Below are 26,129 nucleotides of genomic sequence, written 5' to 3'. Positions count from 1 at the left end.
TCGCTGTTCTTCATATAGTGGACCAGAGAGAATCACTACTTGGGCAGTGGTGGGCAGTGGTGGCTCAGCGGTTAGAGCGCCGGGTTATCTATAACAGGGTTGTGGGTTCAATTCCCGAGCTTGGCAAGCTGCCACTGTTGGGCCTTGAGCAAGGCCCTTTACCCTCTCTGCTCCTTGGGTGCTGGAGTTGGCTGCCCACCGCTCTGGGTGTGTGTACTCACTGCCCCTAGTTCACTAGTGTGTGAGTGTGTGTTCACTACCACAGATGGGTTAAATGCGAAGGACCCATTTCGCTGTACGTTGACAAATACATGCACCTTTACTTGATGTTGTAACACAAATATCATCCAACTGGCTGTTAATATGTTATAAAGGTTATTTTTAATAAATATATTTACATAAATAAATATATACATACATATATATATATATATATATATATATATATATATATATATATATATATATATATATTATATATTTATATTATATATATTCTTATTTTTTGCTCTGGAACATATTTAGGTCTACATATCTTAACAGTCAGGTTGGCCTGTAAGACCGATATGAGTCCTGAGAGGTCCCTGAACGACACCCCCCCTCTGTTGACACCAGAGGAAAACAATAGGGCTCGCCCACCTTTAATAATTCCCACTTTAGCCCCTGTCCACCACCGTTAGCAACGCAATACAGTACAGTACAGTAAACTACAGTGATGCGTAGTGAAGTACAGTAAAGTACAGTAGGGTGGGCTTTTGGGAGCAGCCTGCTGTTCCCCAGAGGGCGTTCCGGGGCGTCTCGTTTACGCATTGTACTTCCTGTACGAGGGTAAACTTGACGGAAATAGCTAGCCCCACCATTAGCTGTGATAACAACAGAGGAAATGCATTATTATTACTGACTGTTTGACACACAGAAGCGACGATGGGACACGGCATTTAACTGCTATGGCTGTACTCCTGGTGTCACACAGTCCGGATATTTTCAGCAGTGGGTTTGGGTATGTATGAAGGTACGTTGGTTTGTTTACCCAGGCTTGGTCAGTAGACCAGTAACAGTTAGCTAGCTAGCTTAGCTAGCTAGCAAAGTAGCTAGCATTAGCCACGGCCCCATTAACTAACCTGAGCTAGCTATAGCGACTATCTGTATTTGTAGCTTTAACCAGGCAGCGATAGCATTTGCAAACAAAAACACTAGCTAGGTACATTCACTTGCGAGGCAAAGCTTGCATGTGTATGTGTTTTAGTGGCTTTTGTGTGAGTGAATTTAATTTCCTTGGCAGGCTTGGTGTGGTAAGCAGTTGTTATTTACTATCAAAGGTGGCGAGTCCAGGTCCAGAAGGTGAAAATGCGCTCCGGGATTTTGTTCCCACTGCCCGGCTGGCTCCGCTGCAGCCCGACCATTCGGGCAGTTGGAACAAAATCCTGGGGCGGAGTATTAGCTACTTTCTGGACCTGGATTCGCCTCTCCGTATACTATGCTATGTAATGTGAACGACACCCGGACAAGTATTTGTCTGGCTGTGTGGTGAAGTTAATTCACGCGTGTTTTGGGTAAATTTAGGTAGCTAGCTAGTTGCTTTAGTGTCTCAGGCGGCTTTGACAATTGGTAGTTAGCTAGCTAGCTAGCTAGCATCCTTCCTCGCTAACAAACCTAACGCTAGTGCAGGCTAGTAGACTTGGCTACTTAGCTAGCTAGCTAGCTATGCTGTGGCTAGCTCACATCTTTTGGCTGAAAGCTGAAGAACATCTAGCTAGCTGCCCGCATTGGCTCGTTACATTTGTTTGTGTGCATGTTGGACCTGTAAATAAGTCAAGGAGACGTTCAGCAGGGGAAACTGGATAGACGTGTGGACTCACGTTAGCACACTGGCTGATCTCAGTTACATTCCGTTTCACATTCAGCTACTTGCTTAGATAACAGCCAGCCTGCTGTTTTGACTGACCTGACCTGTAAAGGTGTTGTAAGATACATTAGCTATATGTGCAAATGTGTTTTTGGTTACACCCATTGCTGATACAGATGTGCAAATGCACACTCACAGCTTGTCTAGTCTCTGTAGTGAAGTGTTGCCAATGGCATAGGACTCTCTGGAGCAGATGAACACGAACCTACTGGCATCAGGCCTAATGCCAGGCATGGGCTAGAGGGGTATAAAGCCCACCAACATACTTGATTTAAGAAGAAATGATGAATGGGCAGGTGTCTCAGTACTTTTATCAATGTTGTGTATGTTGTGATTAACTGGGTTTTATGATATAGACAGAATATGCTGAACCTGATCGTTAATAATGTACATTTGATAATTGGCAGATCTCAGTTTTGGTGGGGTAGGACCTCCCAAACGGTGTGATGCCCATTCCAATACTTAGTTTACGATACTATACTATATATAATTCTTTGCAGAATTTTTCCTTGTTAACCAGCAACATGCGTTTTGCAGGCAGGCACACATGCTCCACCACCGAGAGCAGAAATCAAACCCAAAAAGAAGAGGCCGTCACTGGTGAAGAAGGAGAAGGCTCAGATCTCAGTTAAGTGCCAGAGGATCCCACCGGTGAACAGGAGAGCGTGAGGAGAGGAGGGTGGCAGCAGGAGTTGCCACTCAGAATGGCTTTCCTCGACAACCCCACCATCATACTGGCCCACATCCGGCAGTCTCACGTGACCAGCGATGACTCGGGCATGTGTGAGATGGTGCTGATTGACCATGACGTAGACTTAGAGAAGTGCCATTCGGCTGCCATGTCTGCTGGCGGTGGGTCGATAGGGGGTGTGTTAGGGGATGGGAGTGTCGGTGGAGACGGTCAGGCCTGTGACCTCTCTCAGTCCGTGGACATCACCTCTAGCTGGGACTTTGGCATCCGACGTCGCTCCAACACAGGTAAGTGCTGCGTCCTGGGTTCTCAATCTACGGAACTGGTGCGGGTAACAGTGTTGGTGAGCTTTGGTACAAGTTGTTGTTCAGGTTTGAATAAAATACAAGGGGGATAAGGTCAGTAGGTAAAGTACGTTTTGCCAAAATTTCTTGCAAATTAGTGTCATTCTGTTGGCTTTCATTTTTGTTATAAACAAAGTTACCGTACGCTTTCCCGCTGCATCGCTATCATTTGTTTCCTTGCAATCAGTAATGTGTGTCAAGTTGATTTGTGTGTGCAATAATGATGGCTTTGCGTTTGTGGTGAAACTAAAGGCCATACTAAGCAAACAAATGGCTGAAATGGTCAAATTGACTCTAACTATGAATCATTTAAGATAGATTGCAGAATTGTCCTAAAATCCTGCTAACCTTGCTTCTTCTGCCTTATGCACTAGGGATGCACTGATCTGTTTTTGTTTTTATTAATTTATTTGTTTGTACAGCCATTGTGCGGTTCTGAGAACCAAACTTTCCCTCCAAAAATCACTGTATTTGTTTTTTATTATTGTCTATGTGGACTACGACTTGGCCGCAATATTGTGAATAGCCAGTAGTTTGCGTTTTAGTAGCTGTCGCAATTGCCAGTGACAAATTTTGTTTATATCGTTATGCATTTTGTTTATATCGTTTATAGGCTGTAAAAATATATTTGACTAAGCCTAGGGCAAAAGCTATCAAATAGTAATAATAATCTGCAGGGTAAAATTGGTTGTGTGAGATTAAATTTAATACCACATTTGTTGACGGATGCCCCAATACAGGAATTTCAGGATGATGCTGAAATCTTATTTATTATTATTTTTTAATATTGTTACGTGATATTTGCAGAAACCAATGCTGATGCATAAACATTTACAAAATCTCAAAAAGTGTGCTACGTCTGCCTGGATTATCCTAGCAAAAATAGAGCAATTATTTCTTTAGTTTTGCAAATGCAATAACTTAAATGCATCTTAAATAAAATGCAGGCATTTTGGCACAATATCCCTGAATTCTGGACAGAGTCAGAGTCTTTTTCCTGTAGACAACTGCAACTGTGTAGACCGTTGCTTAGTAAAGCGTGGTTTTCAGACTTTGCGTAATTGCGTCTTCAGTGGTGACGATTTATTGAGTGCTGGCTTGACACTGCTTCCATTATTGCTATCAGTGCATCTCTACTCTTTTATACTAAACACCTCTTCTTTTCCATTGACATGGTCAAAACCAGCCTTCTCTCATTTGACATTTCACCAAAATACTGTGTTGCACCAACATTGAATTAAAGTAGCATACAGTCACTAATCTCCTGTGGAAAAAGTACTTTTCTCTTCTGATTTGTTCTTTTTTTTTTTGCTAAGTTTAAGATGTACTAACTCTTTTGTAACTTAAGTAAAAACATGCATTTTTTTTACATTTTATTTACTGAAGGAAAAAAGTTATCCAACACCAAATGGCCCTGTGGGCACAATGTTGCCCCATAACTGCTTAACCAAATTTAGCTGTTAAATGGTACCAGTTGAACCAAACACACCTGGCTTATTTACTGACAGCCCTGTTCAATCTAATGATTACTTAAATGAAGACTTTCTCTTAATGTGATGTAAGCTAAAGGTCTCAGTAGTCACCTCCTTAAGGGGGAAATTCCATAAGTGATGGGGAAACAAAAAGCTATTGACATATATAATGTATGAAGTTACAAAGCCATTTGTAAGACTCTGGGAATCCAAGTGATTTTTATCTCCAAATGAAGGAAACTTGAGACAGTAGCCAGCACCTCAAAATCCAAATTCCTCAAGGAGCTCAGTGACTACTCCGGAACTATAGGCCTTGCTCACCTCAAAGAAGATCAGCCACAATAATTCCACAATTAGAAAGAGACTAGAAGTTGGGTTATGCAGCAAAACAACAATCCAAAACACAAGAGCAGTTCTACCTCAGAGTTTCTCAAAAGAAACAAAAGGAAGGTTTCAAAGCAGCTTAGCCAAAGTCCTGACTTGAACTCCATTGAGATGCTGTGGCAGGACTTTAAATGGGCAGTTTGTGCTTGAAAGCCATCCAGGGTTTCCTGCAAAGAAGGAGGTCACACGTACCCCTAAGCTACTCAACAGACTATTTTTAAAGTTATTGAAAATGTTAAAGGTGGCACAGCCAGTTCATATGTGTGACACAGGTGCTGAAAATATTTTTCCTTCAGTAACTGTAATGCGTTATATGTTTAGTGTGAAATATGCAAAAATAAGTAAGTCAGAAGGGGGAAAGTACTTTTCACAGCTCTGTATGCAGAGTAATAAAGTTCTTGAGTGGAGATGCAGTAATCTTTACATGCATCTCGGTCACAAGGAAATTGTGACTTGCATGTAACAGCATGGTAATCTAGCTCACTCTCAGAGAAACACGCCACCATCTACAGGTGGTGTTCCCTTTTTTGTGTAAAACTTTTTAGTAATGGACACTACACGATTTTTGGATCAGTTTTTCCCACTCATACAGGATTTTGTGATGGCCAGCCAATCACTGGAGCCTGCTCAGCAGGTGGTTCGGAACCTATATATTTTTCCAGTCCACAAGGAATAATTTTAGACATGTTTGAAATTCTCAGCGATTAATTTTGTAAGTGTGAAACAAAACCCTTGACCTAAGTAACTAAAGCAGTAACAAACACAAAAGGAGTTAAAGTGGGTTTTTAAAGAAATGATGAGTGAATATTAACTAAGTGGTTGAGTTTGGTGCTTCGTTGTAAAGATTCATGTCGTCCTTTCCTTTTGTGCACTCACAATGTAATAGCATCACGGCTGTATATTGGAAAGAACCTAGCAGTTTGATGCGTATCCCAATACAAGGGTTACGATTGAATATGTTGTGATATAAAACTTTTTGTAAGAGTTTTAAAATCAAATTTTAGGGAACTTGTTATGGTAAAAACATGGACAAATTCATAAAATCTGAGTAAAAGAAAAGTTGAGAACAGAAAAGACAGTACTACACTGCTGTCTAGGTGTTGGAATTTCAACTCGACACAACACAATTAACCTCTGCCACCAGTGGTTACATGTAGGAATAATAATAATCATAATTATCTATGTTAATAGCAAAACTAATTGCAATACTTTGATATATTAATATTTTCGTACACTCCTAAACAGCATGATTTTGAAAGTCGTGTAGTGTCCACTTGGTGTTAATTAAGCACATTATCTGAAACACAGCTACACAGACGTTCAAGTGAGTTTCTGCCTGCATTTGGCTCACCGTGATCGTCTGTGTAGTTCTGACCCTTCAGCAGATCTATCATGTTCTATCATGTTGATGCTTCTCGTCATTAAACAAATTATTTTCCAAGGAATAGAAGTGATCTAGTCAGAAAGGTCAGTTTTCCTGTCAGGTGAGTTGTAAGGGCTGTGGTGGTAAGAGAAAGATGGGGATCTCCAAAGAGGAGCCGGAATGAAAGAGTTGGTGTCCAGTGTGCAAAGTGCATGGACAGAACCTTCTGCTGTAGTTTCTGAGTGCATCATTTGTCTTCTGTTTCTTTTAAAAAGCAAAATCTTGGATTTGTACTTTATGGACCCTATCCTTCCTATAAAGTAGTATCATTTGGCTTCCCAAGAATGAGCAAATCCAAGATTCTTTTCACACAGACAAAGACTTATTACCACTAAACACAGAGATGTGCTTTTTTTATTTTGTTTTTGGTTTAGAGGAGTTCTCTAGTCCATGACTTTGCTCTACTGGCTGAGCTCTTGTCTTGGGGTTGATGTTTTGGTGGAAAGTGTTCTTTGTTAAATCGTTTTTCCCTTGGAGAAACATCTGAACAACTTGCCTCCAGGACATGAAGAGAATTTCGTGAGGCCAGAGCCTACCGGTAAGCAATGATGGACCAAGGTGTGAGATCCGTTCCTTTACTGTGTTTATATAGTAGACTTTAGACTGCAATGGACTTTGGACTGACTTACATTTACATTCACAGCATTTAGCAGACACTCTTATCCAGAGTGACTTACAAAAGTGCTTTACTGTTTACTCAGAAAAATACCCTTAGCTAGTTTGAATAGACTAGATTTCAAAGATCCCTGATTTACAAAGGAACTTTAAGTTTAAAGGCCCCTAACATGGACAACTGGATTTCATGGGCTTTATTGAAATAAAGAAGATGGTAACTAAGATATATATGAAAACTAAGATGCAGTAAACCAGCTTGTTTTGAAATAACCTCAATTCAGTATAAATTACATATATTACATATTTAGTCTAGCACGGTGTAGCCCTGCCTATTCATATTGCAGAACCAAGCTCATTTAAAGACAGCCTGATATATTTTCGTTTCTTTGGATAATCTAATACAAACCTGTTAGATTAAAGGCCACAGACAGCAGTCATTTCTTCATTTTGAGACCAAAAAATTTTCCATTTAAAATTACTGTTACAATTAAGAAACATACTAAGTCATGGATGTCGGACTGGATTCTTTCTCTGCCCCAGTACCGCAGCTGATGAGAATCTTTGCAAAGGTCAACTATTTTCTGCAGTCAAAACAGTGGACTCCAAGTTCTACACATCTATTTTGGGTAAATCAGAATTTACATGCTTTAAAAAAAACCTCAACTGTGGCCCAGAAACTGAACAACGAAACAATCGGTGAAAGGGAGGGGCTACACAGCTTCAGAAAAGTTTACTTTTCTTAAATCTTCTTGGTTTAACTTTAATGTCTTAATTTGCAGTTTTTTTTAACGTCTTAATTTGCCATCTTAATTTGTTTCGTATGAATAAACCAACCTTTTGTCATGATCTACAAATACACATTTTTAATAATGGAAATGTGTGTGATGTTTTCTGAGTGCAGATTAAACCTTGTCTTAGACGAAATTGCAATGTCATTAGTAAGTGCCTTTATCTCGGTCTGGAAACTGGCCTTTTGTTTATTTAGAAATGTAACCTTGTCCTGATTATGTTCCTACGTTCCATTTGCCTTTATTTATGTTAAAGTTCACTGAAATGTCTGCTGCTTGACTAGCTGGCTGTTTGTGAGCCATTTTGGATGGAACTGTCAGAATACACAGGCTACATTTGCTTTTATAGCTGTTTGTCTTTTTCATTATCTGATAAAAATTATTAACATGTGCTTATTAACATTAGCGTATAGAAACAATATTCACAGATTGTTTGGGGGGGGGGGCGTACCTGGTAAGTACTTATTAAAGGTCTACAAATGATCTGCAATGTCTGTTAATGATAAAAAGAGCTTGATGAGAAAGAGGTTGTGACTATTTACAAGCTGCAAAGAAGAAAAAGTAAGGAAAGACAAGATGTAAGAGGGGGGAAAAGCACCAAAGTGGATTAAGTACTTTTCAGTGTTTGACTGGATTTCTCTCATGAAAACGCACTGTTCCTCTTCTTTGTGGTCAGTATCTCTAAGCCTTATATATGTTTGGAATAAGGTGGATTACTGATGTATAATTCTGGTTTATGTGTAACTGTGGTTTCTAGAAACTGATTTATTAATGATAACTGTGGTCTCTGCGTTCTAAAGCTCAAAGGCTGGAGAGACTGAGGAAAGAACGACAGAACCAGATCAAGTGTAAAAACATACAGTGGAAAGAGAGGTCATCTTCTCAGTCAGGTACAGTACCTCTCACAACAGGGTTTCATTGTTTAATCCCATGTGTATGTGTTAGTGTTTTATCCCATTCCTAACGCATTGCCTACTGACTACTCTGCTGTCCGATCTGTGTCTCTGCAGCTGAAGACTTGGGGTCCCTTTTTGAAAAGAAGGACTTCAAGGACAGACCTCGTTGCACAGGGACCAAATCCACCCTCTCTCTGCGGCTAGAGCAGTGCCCCCAGCAGCTCAACAACCCCTTCAATGAGTACTCCAAATTTGATGGCAAGGTATGAACAAAGTTAGCATGTAAAGGAATATGAGTACTGGGAACTGTGTATTCCAACCTGATCACTTTTTGGAAAGGCAGGATTGAAAATAGTTACTAGTGTCTTTTACAACATGTACCACCTGACAGGATTTTAAAAAACACTATCAGTTTTTTTTATTGGAAGTGTTGCGCATTTACAGTAATTACATGAACTCTTAAGGGAAACTCAATAATTTATTTGCAAAAACTAAAGTTCCTGCTAAAACACGGCTAGACTGATAAATCACTGTGCTGATCAGTTATTTATCTCAGTGTTACTGAGCTCTACTAAAGCACGAGTAGACTGATAAATCACTGTGCTGATCAGTTATTTATCTCAGTATTACTGAGCTCTACTAAAACCTGAGTAGACTGATAAATCACTGTGCTGATCAGTTATTTATCTTAGTGTTACTGAGCTCTACTAAAGCATGAGTAGACTGATAAATTACTGTGCTGATCAGTTATCTCAGTGTTACTGAGCTCTACTAAAGCATGAGTAGACTGATAAATTACTGTGCTGATCAGTTATTTATCTCAGTGTTACTGAGCTCTACTAAAGCCTGAGTACACTGATAAATCACTGTGCTGATCAGTAATTTATCTCACTGTTACTGAGCTCTACTAAAGCCTGAGTAGACTGATATATCACTGTGCTGATCAGTTATTTATCTGAACTATAGAAGGTTACATTTGGGCCGAGCAATATGTTATATAGCAATAAGTTTGATGGCATTGTGATAAATTGTCATAATGCACTTTTCTAAACATATCATGATGTATGTAGGTGTGGTTTGTGGCCCCTGACTGCAACTAACAACAACTAACCCTGACAACTTGTTTTTGTACAGGGCCATGTAGGTACAACAGCAACCAAAAAAATAGACGTCTACCTCTCAATGCAGTCTGCCCAGGAGAAGTTACATCCTATGATGGTGGTCACGATGGCCAACGCGCGGGTCCATGATCTCATCGGTCTTATTTGCTGGCAATACACCAGTGAGGGCCGTGAACCCAAACTGAAGTAAGTGATGACTTCTTTGATAAAGATTGACCACAGAAATATAGAGGCAACCCAGAAGAAGTGCATCAGAAGGGACACGCTGTGATGGCAGTGGCGTTCCCACCAAGAGAAAAATCGATGTGCAGTCTCACATCCTGTATTTACTACTATATCATGAAAAAACACCAACAGGTTTAGGTAGCACTGTAGGTAGGTCTGCCAGCTACTTCAGAAACAGTAAAGTAGTTCCATAAGTTCTGTCTGTTAACAGGCTCTAGGTCTGCTATTAGCATAATTTTAGTCTCTACACGCACACACACAAGCCGAGAAATGTATAAAGTGAAGCGAATTTACAGTTTTCTCTTGGTTGTAAAAATGCTAGCATACATGCTACTAATGTTATCATTATAGCTTCTGTGACATACTGGCATACCTGTGTAGGTAAACCATCACATCAGCAGTGTTCTCGCAGCCATTTCTAAACAATCACAGCCATCCTTAATTGTGAGTGAAATGGCTAGCAGAAAACGGTTTTAGGAGCCAAACATGTATGTTGTATTTATTTACTTTTCATACGTTTTTAAGAGGCTTTTAAGGCATTATTTTAACTACTTGTGGTATTTATTGACCACTTATTGACTGATTTTAAGGAGTTTCTTAAAATCTCTCTTTTACAAAGATTCTAACATTCTCCAGTGTGTTCTAATTAGGGACTTGTATAGTTTGGACAATATAATCCATCATTATAGTAGCATAGTTGTTAACCTTCCTACGTTTATTGTCAAGTAAGAAATTGTATCTTCGCCTTCTTAGACATTAGTAAATAATTAGAAATTCCAGAATTTTAGATGTTTTTTTCCACATTTGGGGTCCCACTAATTGTTGCACTACTTTTATTTACAGACTGCAGTCTGTTTTTTCATATTTAGAATGAGGTGGATTTCTGATTTATAATTCTGGTTTATGTGTGACTTAAATGTCAGAGTGGAATATTCCAGACAATTCCAGAATTTCAAATAGTCTCGATATCTTACTCAACAATTAATGTGTGAAAAGTTAAAAATGTTTACAACTATGCTCCTATAATGATTGATCATATTGTCCATATTTTCCAAACTGAATAAATCCCCGATTTAGAAAACAGTTGACATGTTGAGGTTGGAAGATTAGAACTTTTAGAGTGCCAATTTTACAAACTTCCAAATTAACAGTGGCGAAAACATAACGTTCTAAATGATTTTATAATGACTGATGTGAAGATTTAATCAAATCTATTAAACACTCATGTGTTGTGGTCCTAAAATGCTTTCTTTCATTTTGTCTTTACAGTGAGAACGTAAACACATACTGCCTCCATATAGCTGAGGATGATGGAGAGGTGGACACAGATTTCCCCCCTCTAGATTCCAACGAACCTATCCACAAGTTTGGCTTCAGCACGCTTGCCCTGGTGGAGAAGTACTCCTCTCCAGGATTGGGACCCAAGCAGTCACTGTTTGTCAGAATGTGAGTAATTCCTAGTAATTTAATGCTCATTGGGTAGCACAGTTAAGTCAGACTTGTGGGAGGGTTTCCTTCAGGTTGTGTTGTAAAGAGCACAGGACTGTGCTGGGAACACAACTGGCGTTATTAGATTGTGATGATGTTGATTTTTACTATGAGTTTTACTATACTGTATAATAGTAGTTCAAAAGATTAGCTTTCGCCCCAATAAAACCTCTGACCCAATATTTGAAAACCGAAATAGGTATTAATTATTACCTGATTTTTAATTTTTTTTTTATTAGAAAGCTGTTTAGTCAATGCCTCTGATGTTCAGGTCAGCATTTCAGTGATGTCTTTGACACCATTTCTGTAGTGCACACTGCCAGTATTTGAACTGAAAGCGCTGCCTCCACTGTGAACTGAAAGGCCAAGGTAGCAGCACTATAAGACACATGTCCTGTGATAAAAAGTGTTCTAGATATATTGGCGATATCCACAGTAAACACAGAAATGCATTTGGGGGCATATTATAATGCATTTAATCACAATAACAATGAATGTCATCATATTGCTATATCCGCTCTCTTTTGTCACCTCATCTGTTTTCTACAATTGACTGACATTCGATCTGCTGAGCATTTGTGCTCCCTGGGTCACCTTTATGCCCCCTCCCACTGATAAGGCAGTGAGACAGCTGGGTCAGTGCTCGGCCAGTGGTGGGCCATCGGGGCTCTGTCCTCTCCTGTTGTACATGCTGTCTCTCAGGCCTGAAATGAAGGGCGCCATGTGAGGCTGTCAGGGGCTCTTGCCCAAGGCAATGGGGTCAGGCATGTTAAATAGAAGAAGACAAGTGAGCTCCGTGGCAAGCCCTCTGTTCATGGCCGTGGGTTATTGTTGTGCGTGCTGTAGAAGTATTTTGCGACCATGGCATGCAATCAAATGCTTGCAATGCAATCAAAGCTCACTTCTAGCCCTTTGGGTTTGAGGCACCGTACAAGTACAAGTGAATATGTTGAGACCATTGATGCACTGAAATGGTAATTCCTGTCCGCAATCAAAATTCCCAGCTTTCCCAGCTAAAAGCTGAAAGACGAAAGTCTATTTAAACTGGCACTAACGCAGCGCCATTGAACACCAATGCAGAAATTCAGTTATACAGAGTTTAATGGCCTATGTTACCTGTCTCCATAGAAACGCGGCCCATGGTTTCTCCCTCATCCCAGTGGACAGTCTAAAGGTAACCATGAAGGAGATTCTTCAAAAAGCTCTGAAGAAAAGAAAAGGTTCTCAGAAGGGATCAGGTAAGAGCTCTCATAGGTAGCATTGTGTGTTTGAAAACACAGTGGTGCTTTCTGAATTTAATTAAGTCTTAAACAATGCCGTCTCGATACCTTTTCGTCCTGAAAATCCTATTAGCCACAGATGTCCGATGTCAAGGTAAGGTCATTGGCTCTCACTAGAACTTTGAGTCATTTCTGCTTAAGTGATTTAGGAAGTGTGGTAGTTACCAGTGCCGTTTACGAAAGACTCCCATCTTGTGTAGTGTTCCCTCTTGCTCCAAATGTAGTCAATAGGCAAAAGTTGTTGTGATGTTTATTATCCTATATTTGTTTCTTTAGTTTAGGTTAAATGGCTAATGTACCTACAAAATGAGGGCAAATGCAAGTTTAAACCTTAATCACACAGATGCCCCAAATGTAAAGTTGGTCAGTGATCTCAAATAGACTTGCTTATGTGCTTTCTGACACAGTATGTGAGTATGGTAAGTATTTTTGTAGATAGATAGATACTTTATTGATCCAGAAGGAATTTTAGCAGTCCAGTTTTTCCTTTTTGTCTGTTCTGTAGAGGTTTAGTATGTGATTTGTGTTACCATGTAGAAAACCTGCACATCAAGATGCATGTCTATGATTTAGTGCCATATACTACACTCAGAAAATGAGTTGAAAGTAAAATTAGTCTACATGAGCAATTTATATAAACTCTTAAAGTGCTGCAATGGGTTCTTTGAGTGTCATTTTTGGTTCCACTTCTTTAAACTTCTTTAATCTTTATAAAAGATTATTCACGCATGCAGCACTTAAATAAACACTTTCTTTTTTTATGGCATCACTTAAAGAACCCTTTGTAGTTTATTAGATAACTACATAAATAAAATGATAATAAATGGTCCTTATTCAACAAGGTTGTATAGAAACAAGAATTTAGAGCCCACAAAACTGCATACGAGCAGCTCTGTCTGATTGCTAAAATCTCAGCTTATTCTGTTTGACCACAGGCAATGAATCTGCTTCTGTAATAACAAACACCCAAGCAGTGCCAAACATACCATTTGCAAGTGGCACACCCAAATCTGTCCTCATACAACCCTGATTATTGTAGCTGCTTCTGTAGTGAGTACAGCCGCACAATATATCGTTACACCATCGCATGGACAATAGTGACATTGCAACGTTATATATCTACTTTTTAAACATTTTTTACTGCTTAAGCAAAAGGCAAATTGCATTGCTCTAATGTTCCATATTAACCAGAGGCAGATTATAGTTGCACAATATCATTTATTTTACACCAGACAGGTTTTTTGTTTGTTTGTTTTTTATCACAATATATATCACTGAACAACAAGATATCGCAATGTCCATTTTTTCCAATATCATGCAGCCCTAGTAGTCAGTCAATAAAAAAGAACGCATTTAGCAGCAAATGACTATTCTTATTTCTGGGGCTTGGATTTGAGCAGTAAGCATACAGCTCCCCCTCCTGGGCAGAGCTTAAATGGCTTTAAAATTACGTAAGTAAATGTAAATGTATCTTGCGCTGGGTATGCCATGCAGTATGTCTCTAGGTAGAATGTCTTGAATAGTCTAAGCACTTAAACATTTATATCAATGTGCACATAAAAAGTACATCCACCAGATTTTAATGTGCAAAATTAGTTACTATGTAAAGCATTTCTGTTATTGCCACTCCAGACACATTATCACCTTACTTTAACTGCACTGTGTAACTTTGGAGGAGGCCACTCTCAAGAACTATGTAGCCTGAGTCAAACAGAGTCATATATTGTAACAGTACATGCTTTTTTCATTTCTTTAGATGCTGGTTCTGTTTTTTGTTGTTGTTGTTTTTACTTGTCATCAAATGCAAGTTATGCAATGCAGTATGTCCTCAGTACGACAGTCTCTCTCGCACACAAGCATGTATTTAACCACATACATACATACACCAGTGTTGAAATTCATGAATAACAAACGGTTTGCTTTTTATTTTCAAGTTTTCTTAGTTCTAATCTTATATTTTTAAAGATCTCAAAGCATTTATGGTGACAAATAAGTTAGAATGGGAAAAACCAGGAAACCATTTTTTCGTCTGTCTTGGTTTTTCTCTGCTCTCTATCAGGAGAGTAACCAGCTATGATATACACTCGCCAACAAAAACCCTTTTATTATTTTCCTGTTTGCTTCTGTCAGTTTTTAGAATTGCTGGTTGTGTGACAGCTGGAACAAGCCTTAGCTTAAAAATAGACTGCTTGCTGTCACAAAGCTCTCAATCACAGAGAATAGATTATCGATCTAAATATAACCTGTATGTGCCTTCGCCTTTAGCCTGCAGTGCATTGTTCTCTACACTTACATTAGTAATTGATCATTTGCATGTAGGCGAGATAGCTTTATCTGTTCATTCCCAGAACTTTGCGTCTCCCTTCTATATTTGTTTGGTACCTCTTTGTTTCAGAGTAAAGATTAATCTACAGTACTGACTGCAGTGCTAAATTATTTGCACCCAGTTTAACCTCCTTGTAAAATGGTGTGAAATTTGCAGCATTTTCTAACATTGTGAATTTCCCCACTGCGGGACTAATAAAGGACTATCTTATCTTATCTTACAACAAAATATGTGTAACATGTTCCACAACTATAACATTAGCACCACTGACCGGTGAAGTGAAAAAACTTGATTATCTGCAGTCAGTATCTGTCAAGGATTGAGATATATTAGGCAGCAAGTGAACGGTCAGTTCTTGAAGGTGGTTTGTTAAACACAGGAAAAATGGTCAAGCATGAGAATATGAGCCACTTTTACAAGAGCCAGACTGTGATGGCTAGACTAGGTCAGAACATCAGGGGGTTTTCTGGTATACAGTGGTCAGTACAGTGTAAAGTGTGTGCCCCCATCTGCTTGCTTTTGATATGGTTGCTCATAGCTGTTTTAGAGTTTAAAGTTTAGCATTATTTAGTAAAACCGTCGACAGGATTTGGGTGATTATGGTTAAAATCTCCTTTTCAGTTAAAATGTCTTAAATAATTTACAGCAGTAAGAGCAAAAATAACTAAGGGTTCTTGTTAAATAAAAAAATGAATACAATGTCATCTTTTTTTCTTTACCAGTTTCATGAAATCCTGGCACTGTACCACTAAAGATTATGATCTGACTGTATTATGCAGTCTATTATAAGTCTGTAATTGTCTTTAATGCAGAGACTACAAACAATCTTGTTTTTTTGCAGGTCCCATGTATCGTCTGGAGAAGCAGACGGAGCCAAATGTTGCAGTGGATTTGGACAGTACGCTGGAGAACCAGAGCACGCTGGAGTTCTGTTTGGTCCGTGAGAACAGTGAGTTTCTGCACAGTAGTCTAAAAAGCACAAAGCCACCACACACCTGAGCAAGGTTAGGTGTCCTATTTATGTTTTCCTGTCGGGCAAAATTAGCCTCAGAGCTCTAACAGTTGAACAGAAAGGCACAGCACACCTTTCTGATAGGTGAGGACCATAAACTTTCATAGAAGAAGTCATTTTTATTGTTCTTAACTTCTGTCCATGTTCTTTTGTCCCTGTTTCTTTTTCCCTTTGGTGATCTCTTCCTCTCTGCTTTCTTCCTCCGTTTCTGTTTTTTATTTTCTCTCCTACTTTCATTTTTCCTTCTCTTTGTCTTTCACTCCTCCCCACCACAGGTTCCAGGGGAGAGGAGAGTTCAGAAGAGGACCCCCCTATAGACATCACTACGGTACAGGACATGTTAAGCAGTCATCACTACAAATCCTTCAAGGTCAGCATGATCCAGAAGCTCCGTTTCACCACCGATGTTCAGCTAGGTATGTGGGTCTCTTGAATAAGAATTCATGTTCAGTGCTGCTCTGGTAGATTATCTCCCCAGACAGATTCCTATGTATGTCTTAAACTTTTGACTGATTGTATTTTAACTAAAAATTAAGTTGTTTTGGATTTTTTTTTTGGTCTTTTCGTTCACTGTAATGCAAAATGGCTATATATTGTACTGGAAACATTGGAGCCCTTTTTGTTTCTGCATAACCATCTACAAAAAGGGTGAATAAGCGCCGACCTCACAAAATGGGCATTGCTGCTAGTAGAGCTAGCGGTGTAAAAAGTTCTCCATTTTTGTTCAGCAGTTTCACAAGTGAGCAAACACGCTATCGAAACTACTAAAAACCCGAAAAGATAAGATAATTATCATCTAATCCCACCTCTTGACTGATTGTGTACTATGCCCCCTCTGCTTGTGTTGTATTTTGTTATCCACACCTCATTGGTTGGAGGCATGAATTTGCGTGTCGCCAAAGTTCGGACAGACAGCCTATACACACAGTTTGCCTGTAGCTGCGAATGTTAATGAAATGCATGAAATTTCAAACCTGAAAATTCACGGACAAAACCAGTGTGACCAGTGCTTTAAACGTTCAGATGGTTGTCATGGTTCAGTAGACCCATCGCTTTCACTAAAGAGAAAGTGTATGAAAGGCTGCAAATATTTACTGTTATAGACAGCCAGCTGATTTAAATATTTGCATTCCTAAAGCTCAATCTTTCAATCCTGTCCACTTTCAGGTATATCTGGGGAGAAGGTGGAGATAGACCCCGTCACCAATCAGAAGGCAAGCACTAAGTTTTGGATCCGACAGAAGCCTATCTCCATAGACTCAGACCTGTTGTGTGCCTGTGACCTGGTGGAAGAGAAGAGTCCGAGTGAGTATTGGTCTCATCACAATTATTGAAATATAGTCGCCCTCCAAAATGACATCAGATAGCATGAAGGATACATGACTACCATTTTAGGAAGGTTGGAAGAGCAGTAAAAACAGGAGTTTTTTTTATTAATTTAGTTATTAAGTACTTCATAACTAACAGATTTGTTTCTGGATGGACTTTTTTTCTAAAACCTAGTCATAGGCTTAAAAACTCTCCCTCTTAGAATCACTCCGAAATAACTGTTTACATTTATAGCTTTGGGCAGATGGTCTTACCTTTGAAACTGTGGTCTGGATTATAGTGCACTAAGATATTTGTACTAACTGTAGGATTATTACCAATCGCTATGACAAATTTATTTTGTAATTCTTCTTCATCCTGAGTCTCACTGGGTCCTCTAAATTGCAAGGCCGTTCAGTAGTTGAAAATATGATTTAGCTACAAGGGAGCTAACCCTGCAGCTCATTAATATTTTAACTTGTTAAAAACCTTGTGAGTCAGAGGATTCAGCCGCAGGGCAAGGCTTTTTGAGTTTTTGAGACATTTTTGTTTACCATAGGACGGGATTGCAGGAATTTCTGACAATTTAATTTATTTCTGTGAAGTTCAGGTGAAATACATGTAGAATATAAAATGTTAACTCCTAATACACCCCATATTTCACAGAACAGCCTTTAAACAGTCAACAATTTCAGATAGCATGGACTGTAATGGGGTATTCTGTGTGCTGGTCTTACAATAGCAAGAATATCATTAAAAAGATTGTATTAAAGTCAGTTCATAAATGTATCAGTGGGAACTCTTTAGGTTGTATTTCAACTGCAGTCATTGTCTATGTGCTGTTTTTGCAGGTCATGCAATATTTAAGCTCACATATCTTAGCAACCACGACTACAAGGCTCTCTGCTTTGAATGTGATGCTGCTACAGTCAACGAGATTGTGCTCAAGGTAAAATCTCACCATACGGTCAATTACTTGTAGTGTAATATATATATATATATATATATATATATATATATATATACTTGTTTAGTTCATTTCCTGTCAAAATGGCTCTACAAGTTATAGATTTTAGATTAGATGATCTGCAACAGCAAAATAAGTGAAACATCATTAATAAAAGATACTGAGAAAATGAGGCTTCTAAAAAATCCTAGGTGTTTGTCAGTCCTTTCACTATGAGACAACAACACTGTGGGTCTCAAAGGAGGTAATTACAAAGCTTATTAACAAAATGATAAAAGCAGACTCCAGAATCTGAAGTGAACTGAATTCTTCGTATTTCTTGTGAAAACATACCTTTACTTATGTGGATGAATTGTTCTGGTGCTTGTAACTGGTTTCACACCGTTTTAGCTCCACAAAAGCAGTGGAATTTATGAAAAAAAATAGTTCAAATAAACAGTAAGAGGCAGAAGACGAGTTTCTGAGTGTCCATTGGTCACACAAAGCCATAGACGATCACACAAATCCACCAGTTAGAGAGGCAGAGGCGAGTATGTCCATCTATGTGCTCGTCTTTGCAGCCTTGTAACTCCGAATGTGAGTCATGTACAATCTGGCAGTGAGATGCAATGGAAAGAGCAGGCTCTAGATTCAGGAAATGTTTGAACCTTATTTCTGTGCAGTATTATCTGAAAGATCTTAATAGAAACATGGGAACGTATTTATCTGTGGTTCAGCTTTTAGTGTTCATAAAGATGTAAGAGTAATATGTCCCATCACTTTTTCTCCAGGAAGATTTTCAAATGTTTGGCTACTTTCTCGAATGTATATTAATTTGTCTCTTTCTCCTTTGACTCCTGCTCAGGTGAACTACATCCTGGAGTCTCGCGCCAGCACCTCGAGAGCAGACTACTTTGCCCAGAAGCAACGCAAGCTAAGCCGGCGCACCAGCTTCAGCTTCCAGAAAGACAAAAAGTCAGGCCAGTAGGACGTGCAGCCAGATCCCGGGTTATGAGTCTCTCTCTATCTGAGCCACGTGTAGAGAAAGACCTAGCGAGGACGATCCTGGTTATCTAGAGGCCCTGTGTAAGGCAGGAAAGGAATTACATCAGGGAGAGCCAGAGCGAGGTGAGGACAAAGAAGAATGAGACAACTTGTAGGAGGTGAGAAATTAGGCAGGGCAGGTACAGAAAGCGAGAGTGCACAGTGAATATGAAAGCAGCCAGAGAAAGTGGAGGAGCTAGACTTCAGGGGGTCGACGTGGTTTTGACTATCACAGGTGCATCAAAGGAGGAATCAGCTTTGGGGTGGGGTGGGGTCTGTATATTGGAGGACTGACTGTTCGTCCTCAGCCATATCAGAGTGCTGATGCTCTCTGCTGTCATTCAAGAATGTACAAGAGGAAATAAAGAATCGAAGGGACAGTGCGGCGCGAAGCCCGAGTGATCATCCAGACTAAACGCGTGCTATCCTCTGGATTTTGGATTCTGAAGCACAGCACAGACGAGCTGCTGTTTGCGTGAAAGTCGGTATCAAAGACTATATATATATATAATTACACATTTATTTCCACTGCCTGCAAATGAACTGTACATACAGGTGTACCAACTGAACCCAAGCAGACGTAAGACTTCAGCTTAAAGCCACAGAGAGCAAGCAAGCTTACACCTGTTATCCAGTGTATCAAACATAATGCTATTCTGACCATGTTGGGACTTCGACCCATAAAGGGAACTTCCTTCGCCACGTCCGGGGTCACCTTTTACAGATGAACCCTCTTTGGCCATTATTCTTCAGTGCCTGGTACTACTCGTTCGGACGACATTGCATGGTTTTGAGGGGCAAGAACTTAAACAAGATCCTTTGAATTTAAAGTGCTTGTGAAGTTGGGCAGGAACCTTGAACCAACACATTTGCTAGCGAATTCTTAATTATCAAACTAATTAAATTATTACATGGACTTTATATATATATATACTGTGATCTGGGCTATCTTCCTCTGCATCACGTCTACGGACTGTAATATACTGAACCAAGCACTCACTGTCTGTCAGGCCGATCAGAACGTTTGTTCCGACTGGCCTTTTGGGCTGCATCTAGGGAATGTATGACTTTTTTTTATTTTATTATTATTATTTTTTTTTTACAGCCTTTTTTTTCTTTTCTGACAGAAAAAAAAATAATAGACTCTAGGTTCATCGCGTTTACGCGTTTCGATGGATTTCTTTCTTTACTCTCCAGTTTGGGTTTCTTTCAAACAGTGGAGGGAGGGACAAACTGACATAATGTAACTCAAAAGCTGCTGTTGTTAACTGGATTCAGGGTGTTTTGTTCAGATCCAAAACTCATGATTGAACTCAGGTTTTCTGACTGCCATTTTGTGTTGACTGGTCTAGGCCTTTTTTCTGTTTGTTGGAAATGAAGAGCGAGAGAAAGCGAGAGAGAGAGAAAGCACTTGTGTCCTGTGCCGCTGCATTGCTGTTGGCTCGATCGAAAGAAAGTGTTCCCACGATGGGACGAAGAGCTACACAAAGACATTTCAAATGAATCTTTATTTATACAGGGGGAATGGCTTCATGAGGGAGGGAAGGGGGGTTTATCACATGACCTATGAAATTAACAATATTTGCTACAGTATACGCAATGCTGTATTATATAAGTAGATTTTCTAATTAAAGACTGAACTAAAAAAAATGAGGTTCTGAATTCTGAATATGTAAAGCGAATTCATACTCCATGCGACCAGTATGTTCACAAACCGGGGTTCAAAAGGTTCTAAATAGAATCATCTACAATAGGAAGAACCATTTTAACAAGGAAAGGAACCATTTAAGCATTCGAATAAATCTTTGTAATGGTTCTTTCATTAAAGACCATTGAACCCTTTTTAAAGGGTGTATTGTTCACTGGTGAGCCAAAACATTATGACCACTCCAAAATAAAACAGATGCCAATGGTACATGTCCAAATCTTTTGTGGACCTCTTCTAATGACCTATGAAATTAAGGATATTTGCTACATAATGCTGTATTATATAAGTAGAATTTCTAATTAAAGATTGAACTAAAAATGAGGTTCTGATTTATTATGTGTAAAGATATTTCATTTTAAAAGAGTAGGAACTTTCAGACGTGAGAATTTTCAGACTTAAACCAGATGTGTTCAGCTCCAGACCTTGAATCTAGTTACCAATTATTACAAAATTCAAGGCTATAATCTGGATTCTAGCTCTAGACTTGAAGATCTGTGCTCTTACCAAAAAGGGTTCTGTATAGTAGTGGAAACATTTTATGGAACTACTTTGGTGCTACATTAAACCACATACAGTCAGGGATTTATAGGGATATAGCTTTACCTCTTATCTGAGGAACCCTTGAAGAACTTTTCAAGGGTGTAGAAACAAAAATGGGTTTGTTGATTCATAAAAAATGGTGAAGCCATTTGAGGTGCTCTAAATAGCTGTTTTTCTTTGTTTTTATTAACAATAGAAATATTCATTTTAACAAGGCAAAAAAACCCATTTGAACATTTGAATGCATATTTGTGTTGTAATGCTTCTTTTATTAGAAAAAACCCTTGAACCTGCTTTTTAAGGGTGTATTTTACATTGATGACCCAGCATTGAGCTGTGGAGCAGTGGCAAAATTCCCTGGACATTCCCACATAAGCAAGAATTTGTTTTATTATACCCTTGATTTCAGAAGAAACAGTAAACAGACACTTCTCTTGGTGCGTTGACTTTGGACAAAGTTGGAGCATCGCTGAAATGCCATGGCTTGCGGAGTAGGCTCCTGGTCAGCAGTGGTACCTGCTGACAGTGTTCTGAAGATGGACAAACTAGTTGTTGGCTGCTGGGTACCAAAGACTCATCCTTGTGCAAGGGAAACAGTGGTTATCCAATCTCATTTAAACCAACATAAGGGTTACTATTGGACGCAAGCATCAGAACTGTACCTTGGAGCAAATAACCGAAGCAATGGACTAGTTGCCTGGCCTAGATGGTCTGATGAATCCCAGGTTTTGTTTTGTTTTTTCGCATCACCTGTATGGCCAGGTACTAGTGCACCGTTCCCATGCATGATCTTCTAGAAGAAGAAGTCTGTCAATCCGAGGCAACTACCTCATGACTTCCAGGACTGCTGCTGATGTCTTAATGGTAGATACCACAGGCTTCCCTTAGAGGTCAAGTAGAATTAACTTTTTGGTTGCGTGCAAAAGATCAGACCAGACCAGAAGACTAACATTATCTTCCACAGGTGGTCATAATGTTGTTGCTTGTTGGTGTACGTGTCAGTGAATACACTCTTCCATAACAAGTTCTTAATAAAGGTTCTTTAAGCGATGCCATGGAAGCACCACTCTTGGTTCTGTGTAGAGTTTTGGTAAATATGATCTGTGCGTGTGACACACTTTCAGTTGACCGTTTATTTACCATTATAAAGCTTCTTCACACATTTCTTTCCCATGGTTATTTATAGAAGTGGTTCCTCTATGGCATCAGTCAACGCACCTGCCCAGCAGGTTCCTTTATATTTTCATCTGGAAGTCCCTGCAACGCTGGTGTATTGGCTATGAACCCACATTTCATCTACATCCCCCCTTAGCAATAATAATAACATCCACTTTTTATGAATAGTAAAAAAGTGAAGTGTTTCCATGGTTTATGCTTTCCAGTTTTGTCCGCTTTGTTTAAAATGCTGAGCTGCACGTGTTCACAAAAGAAGTGTGTTATGCTGTAGAAACACTCCGAGGAGCATTAAAATTATAGGTTTGACGTGAGCTCAACCAAATCATCCAATCCATCACAACTGAATGTTTCAGATTAATGAAGTTGCATAACTTTGCTGCACTGGCACTCTGAAACAGGGTGGTTCAGTAAAGCTGATTTTAAGAATGATAGTGAAAAGCATAGTATTCTTTTATTTTAATGAAGGTATCGACCTAGGCCTGAAAGCCACCAGATGGTGCCATTAACGCACACACACACGGGCAGCTTACACACAAATCATTACAGACGAGCTTCCAAGGCTATGTTCAGACTCCCAGCCCAAATCCCAGCCCAGATCTTTGGCATATTTAGATTTTCTCCAGATAGATTTTTTTGATAGACACTGATTCTGAATGTTCTGATTTGAAATGTGATTATAATCGGACTGCACAGATGTCTCAGTCTCAGTCTGGACGCTCTGGAATCGGATTTCCAATCATCAGGTTTCTTTTGCTTCACTTGCGACCCCCATCTCTCTTGCTTCCACATATGAAAGCAGCTTGTTAAGGCCTAGGTCATTACCACAGCAACCCATGCAGATAGGTTTGTAATGTCCAGACATGCAAATCCGTTATTTGTTCACTTTCAAATAACCGCGTCAGATCTGATTTAAGAAAGCATTTCGAATTTGCCTGCAGTCTAAACACAGCTCAAATGTCTTCTAGCTTGGTACAAAATGATGTTACACCCATTGTAAGTGATAATCGGGTTATCACTGCAACTTTATTTCAGTGACTCTATATTTCCTGGGAATGTCTGGCTGCTTTTGTTTTACTGAAATTAAAAGGCTCCCATCATGACTAAATGTAATGTATGCACTGGTACCTTTTCAAATCTTTAACATTCTGCCCCCAGTTCATACAGTCCATGTGTGGAAACCAAGCTGCCTTGAATTAGGCAGCCAATTAGGACAGAGGTTGTTTCCATATACCACTCTTAATGGCACAGTAAGGCCATGATCAGACTACATGCCATTTGTGTCAGATTAGACATTCAACATGCCATAAATTCATCCCGTGTCAGGAATTTTATTTTCTTTATTTTTTGGCTGGGTGTTATATGGCTTCCCAGACGGCATGTAGCTGTTCTTCGATTATGTCACACTACACAATCTCTTCGTCTTTTGCAGCGCCCATGTTTATGCCCAGCACTGGAAAAAAGTCTGACCCTGTCTAACAGAAGCAGCTTGTTTAACCCTTTACACCATCAATGTAGGAGCAGTCCTTAAAATCTTCCTTCAGAGTAATACAGTAATTAAGTTTGGATAACGTGCAAAAATTCCAGTTTACCCTAAAAGTGTTGACACGGCTTTACTAGCAGTAGTGTCCTCCAGAAAAAAGCAAAGTAAAGAACATTGAAGACTAGACTGACCACTCTAGAATAAGTGTTAAATAGCTTCCCAGCCGCTGGAGTGACCTACTTCACAGCTGGAACGATTCCTGGGCTGGCGACTTTTCTTCATTGCAGTTTGGAGCTCTCCCACACCGGCCACCAGTGTGAGTGTACTTTGTGGCTTCAAGGCCTTTCTGAGTTTTTTTCTGGGCCAGAAAACCATAACTATTTCTGTCTTTTACTGTGAGATTCATAATAATAGAATTCATAATTCTGGAGATCAGTGATTTTGTTTTTTGGGGTGTAATTCTTTTTGTCGATGTCGGTGACCATGTCAGGCTTTCCTAAATTGGACAAAATAACACTTAACTTCCTGTTTGCTTTTATTAAAATGTAAAAATACTTGTGAGATAAAAAAAAAGAAAGTCTAGACTTCAATTAATAAACATATTAATTAATCAATTAATTAATTAGTCTGTAAAAAAAACAGCCAATATCAAATAAGGTCCATTTAGCTGAAATAAAGGAAAACTTTGTAACAAATGGTGCATTGAGCCATTAAAGTGCTACTTTAATCTTAGTTACTTGTTTACAATATATTGTTAGCTGTTATCTTAAACAACTGCCATTGGTTTGGTCAGTTATTTTTAAAGAAATTACTTGATCAATTATTGGAGATCCAAAAATGTAATCATAAAAAAAAATATATATATAAAACAAAAATAAATAAATAAATATAGAATTTTAAAACTAAATAAATAATATATATAACCTTTTTTTAATCTCTATATATATATAATTTTTTTTTTTACTATAATAAAATTAATCTGAACATGGACATTTGGAAGAACGTAAGAACGGTAACGTAGCAGTATGTGTGAAGAGAACTTTCTGATGCTTTATTATGGGTTTTGTTAGCAATGATCAGCAAATGTATTTTTTACAGAAATATTTTTTAAAGCCTAAGTGTATTTTATAGCAATTCTGCATGGAGACATAGAAACACATACAAAGAATTTCTTTTCATCTTAGTCTTCTTTATCAGTTTATTATGGAACTCAGTGATGCCAATAGAAAAAATATAAACCATGATTACAGATATATTCTCATTTTTCTTTTTTAATATAACATCCTCTCCTTTTTGTTCTTAACATTTAACACAATTATTTATATGATTTGTATATACCTTTATATAGAGAAATTTGATCTATATAGCACGCCTTCCATCATTTTTGGGTACAGTGCAAGCAAAATTGTTATTTCTGTATCTCTCTGAATTTAAGATAAAACTCTTAATATTAGGTACAGAATATCACTTTTTACGAGTGGGTATTTTAGGGCATTTATGGTTCTATATTGTAGGAAAGTTTATGGTTTGCTGCAGTTTGTTTGTATCCTTTAGGGCTTACCATTCAAATGCTCTAAATGATTACCCTTTAAAATGTAAGTGATGTGTTACCAATTCCAGAATAAATGCACAGTTTGGCTAATATCAGGTTATTTGAACTTTAAATACATTATTATGCTTAACTAAAATACTACATACATTCAGGAGTTCAGGATCAAAGGTTAAAAAAACAATTTCTCAGTAACCTTTGCTAGAAATTTGCTATTTAACTAAAATAGCTATTCCTTCGATATTATGTACACCTGTTTAACCTTTCAAGTGAAGTACTATTGACATTCACAGTGAATCTGAAACTGTGTACAGTGTAGTTGTCAGGGTTTAATTCTGATTTAGCATTTGCTTGTCTTTGGTATATTAGGCTGCTAATTAATACCCATTAATACCCAGTAAAAAAGT

At 38.7% G+C, this 26,129-nt stretch overlaps 1 protein-coding gene across 2 annotated transcripts; it reads left to right on the top strand.

Moving 5' to 3' along the window:
• Window positions 1-840: 840 nt before the first annotated feature.
• On the top strand, window positions 841-22,569 carry mapkap1 (MAPK associated protein 1). 2 transcript variants are annotated; one of them, XM_072673696.1, is made up of 12 exons: window positions 841-1,000; window positions 2,444-2,884; window positions 8,424-8,513; window positions 8,634-8,782; window positions 9,654-9,826; window positions 11,135-11,311; window positions 12,482-12,591; window positions 15,801-15,908; window positions 16,247-16,387; window positions 17,139-17,276; window positions 18,131-18,228; window positions 19,091-22,569. In XM_072673696.1, the coding sequence occupies exons 2-12, from the start codon at window positions 2,611-2,613 to the stop codon at window positions 19,211-19,213; spliced, it is 1,581 nt and encodes a 526-aa protein (XP_072529797.1). In that variant the 5' UTR covers window positions 841-1,000; window positions 2,444-2,610; the 3' UTR covers window positions 19,214-22,569. The 2 variants fall into 2 exon arrangements, with proteins under 2 accessions (XP_072529797.1, XP_072529787.1); XM_072673686.1 differs by having other exon boundaries at window positions 841-1,012.
• The last annotated feature ends 3,560 nt before the right edge of the window (window positions 22,570-26,129 follow it).

This window comes from Salminus brasiliensis, chromosome 1, assembly GCF_030463535.1.
Source record: "Salminus brasiliensis chromosome 1, fSalBra1.hap2, whole genome shotgun sequence".
Classification (NCBI taxonomy): Eukaryota; Metazoa; Chordata; class Actinopteri; order Characiformes; family Bryconidae; genus Salminus; species Salminus brasiliensis.
Note: the sequence above shows the minus strand (reverse complement) of the source record. Positions and strands in the feature narration are given on the sequence as shown.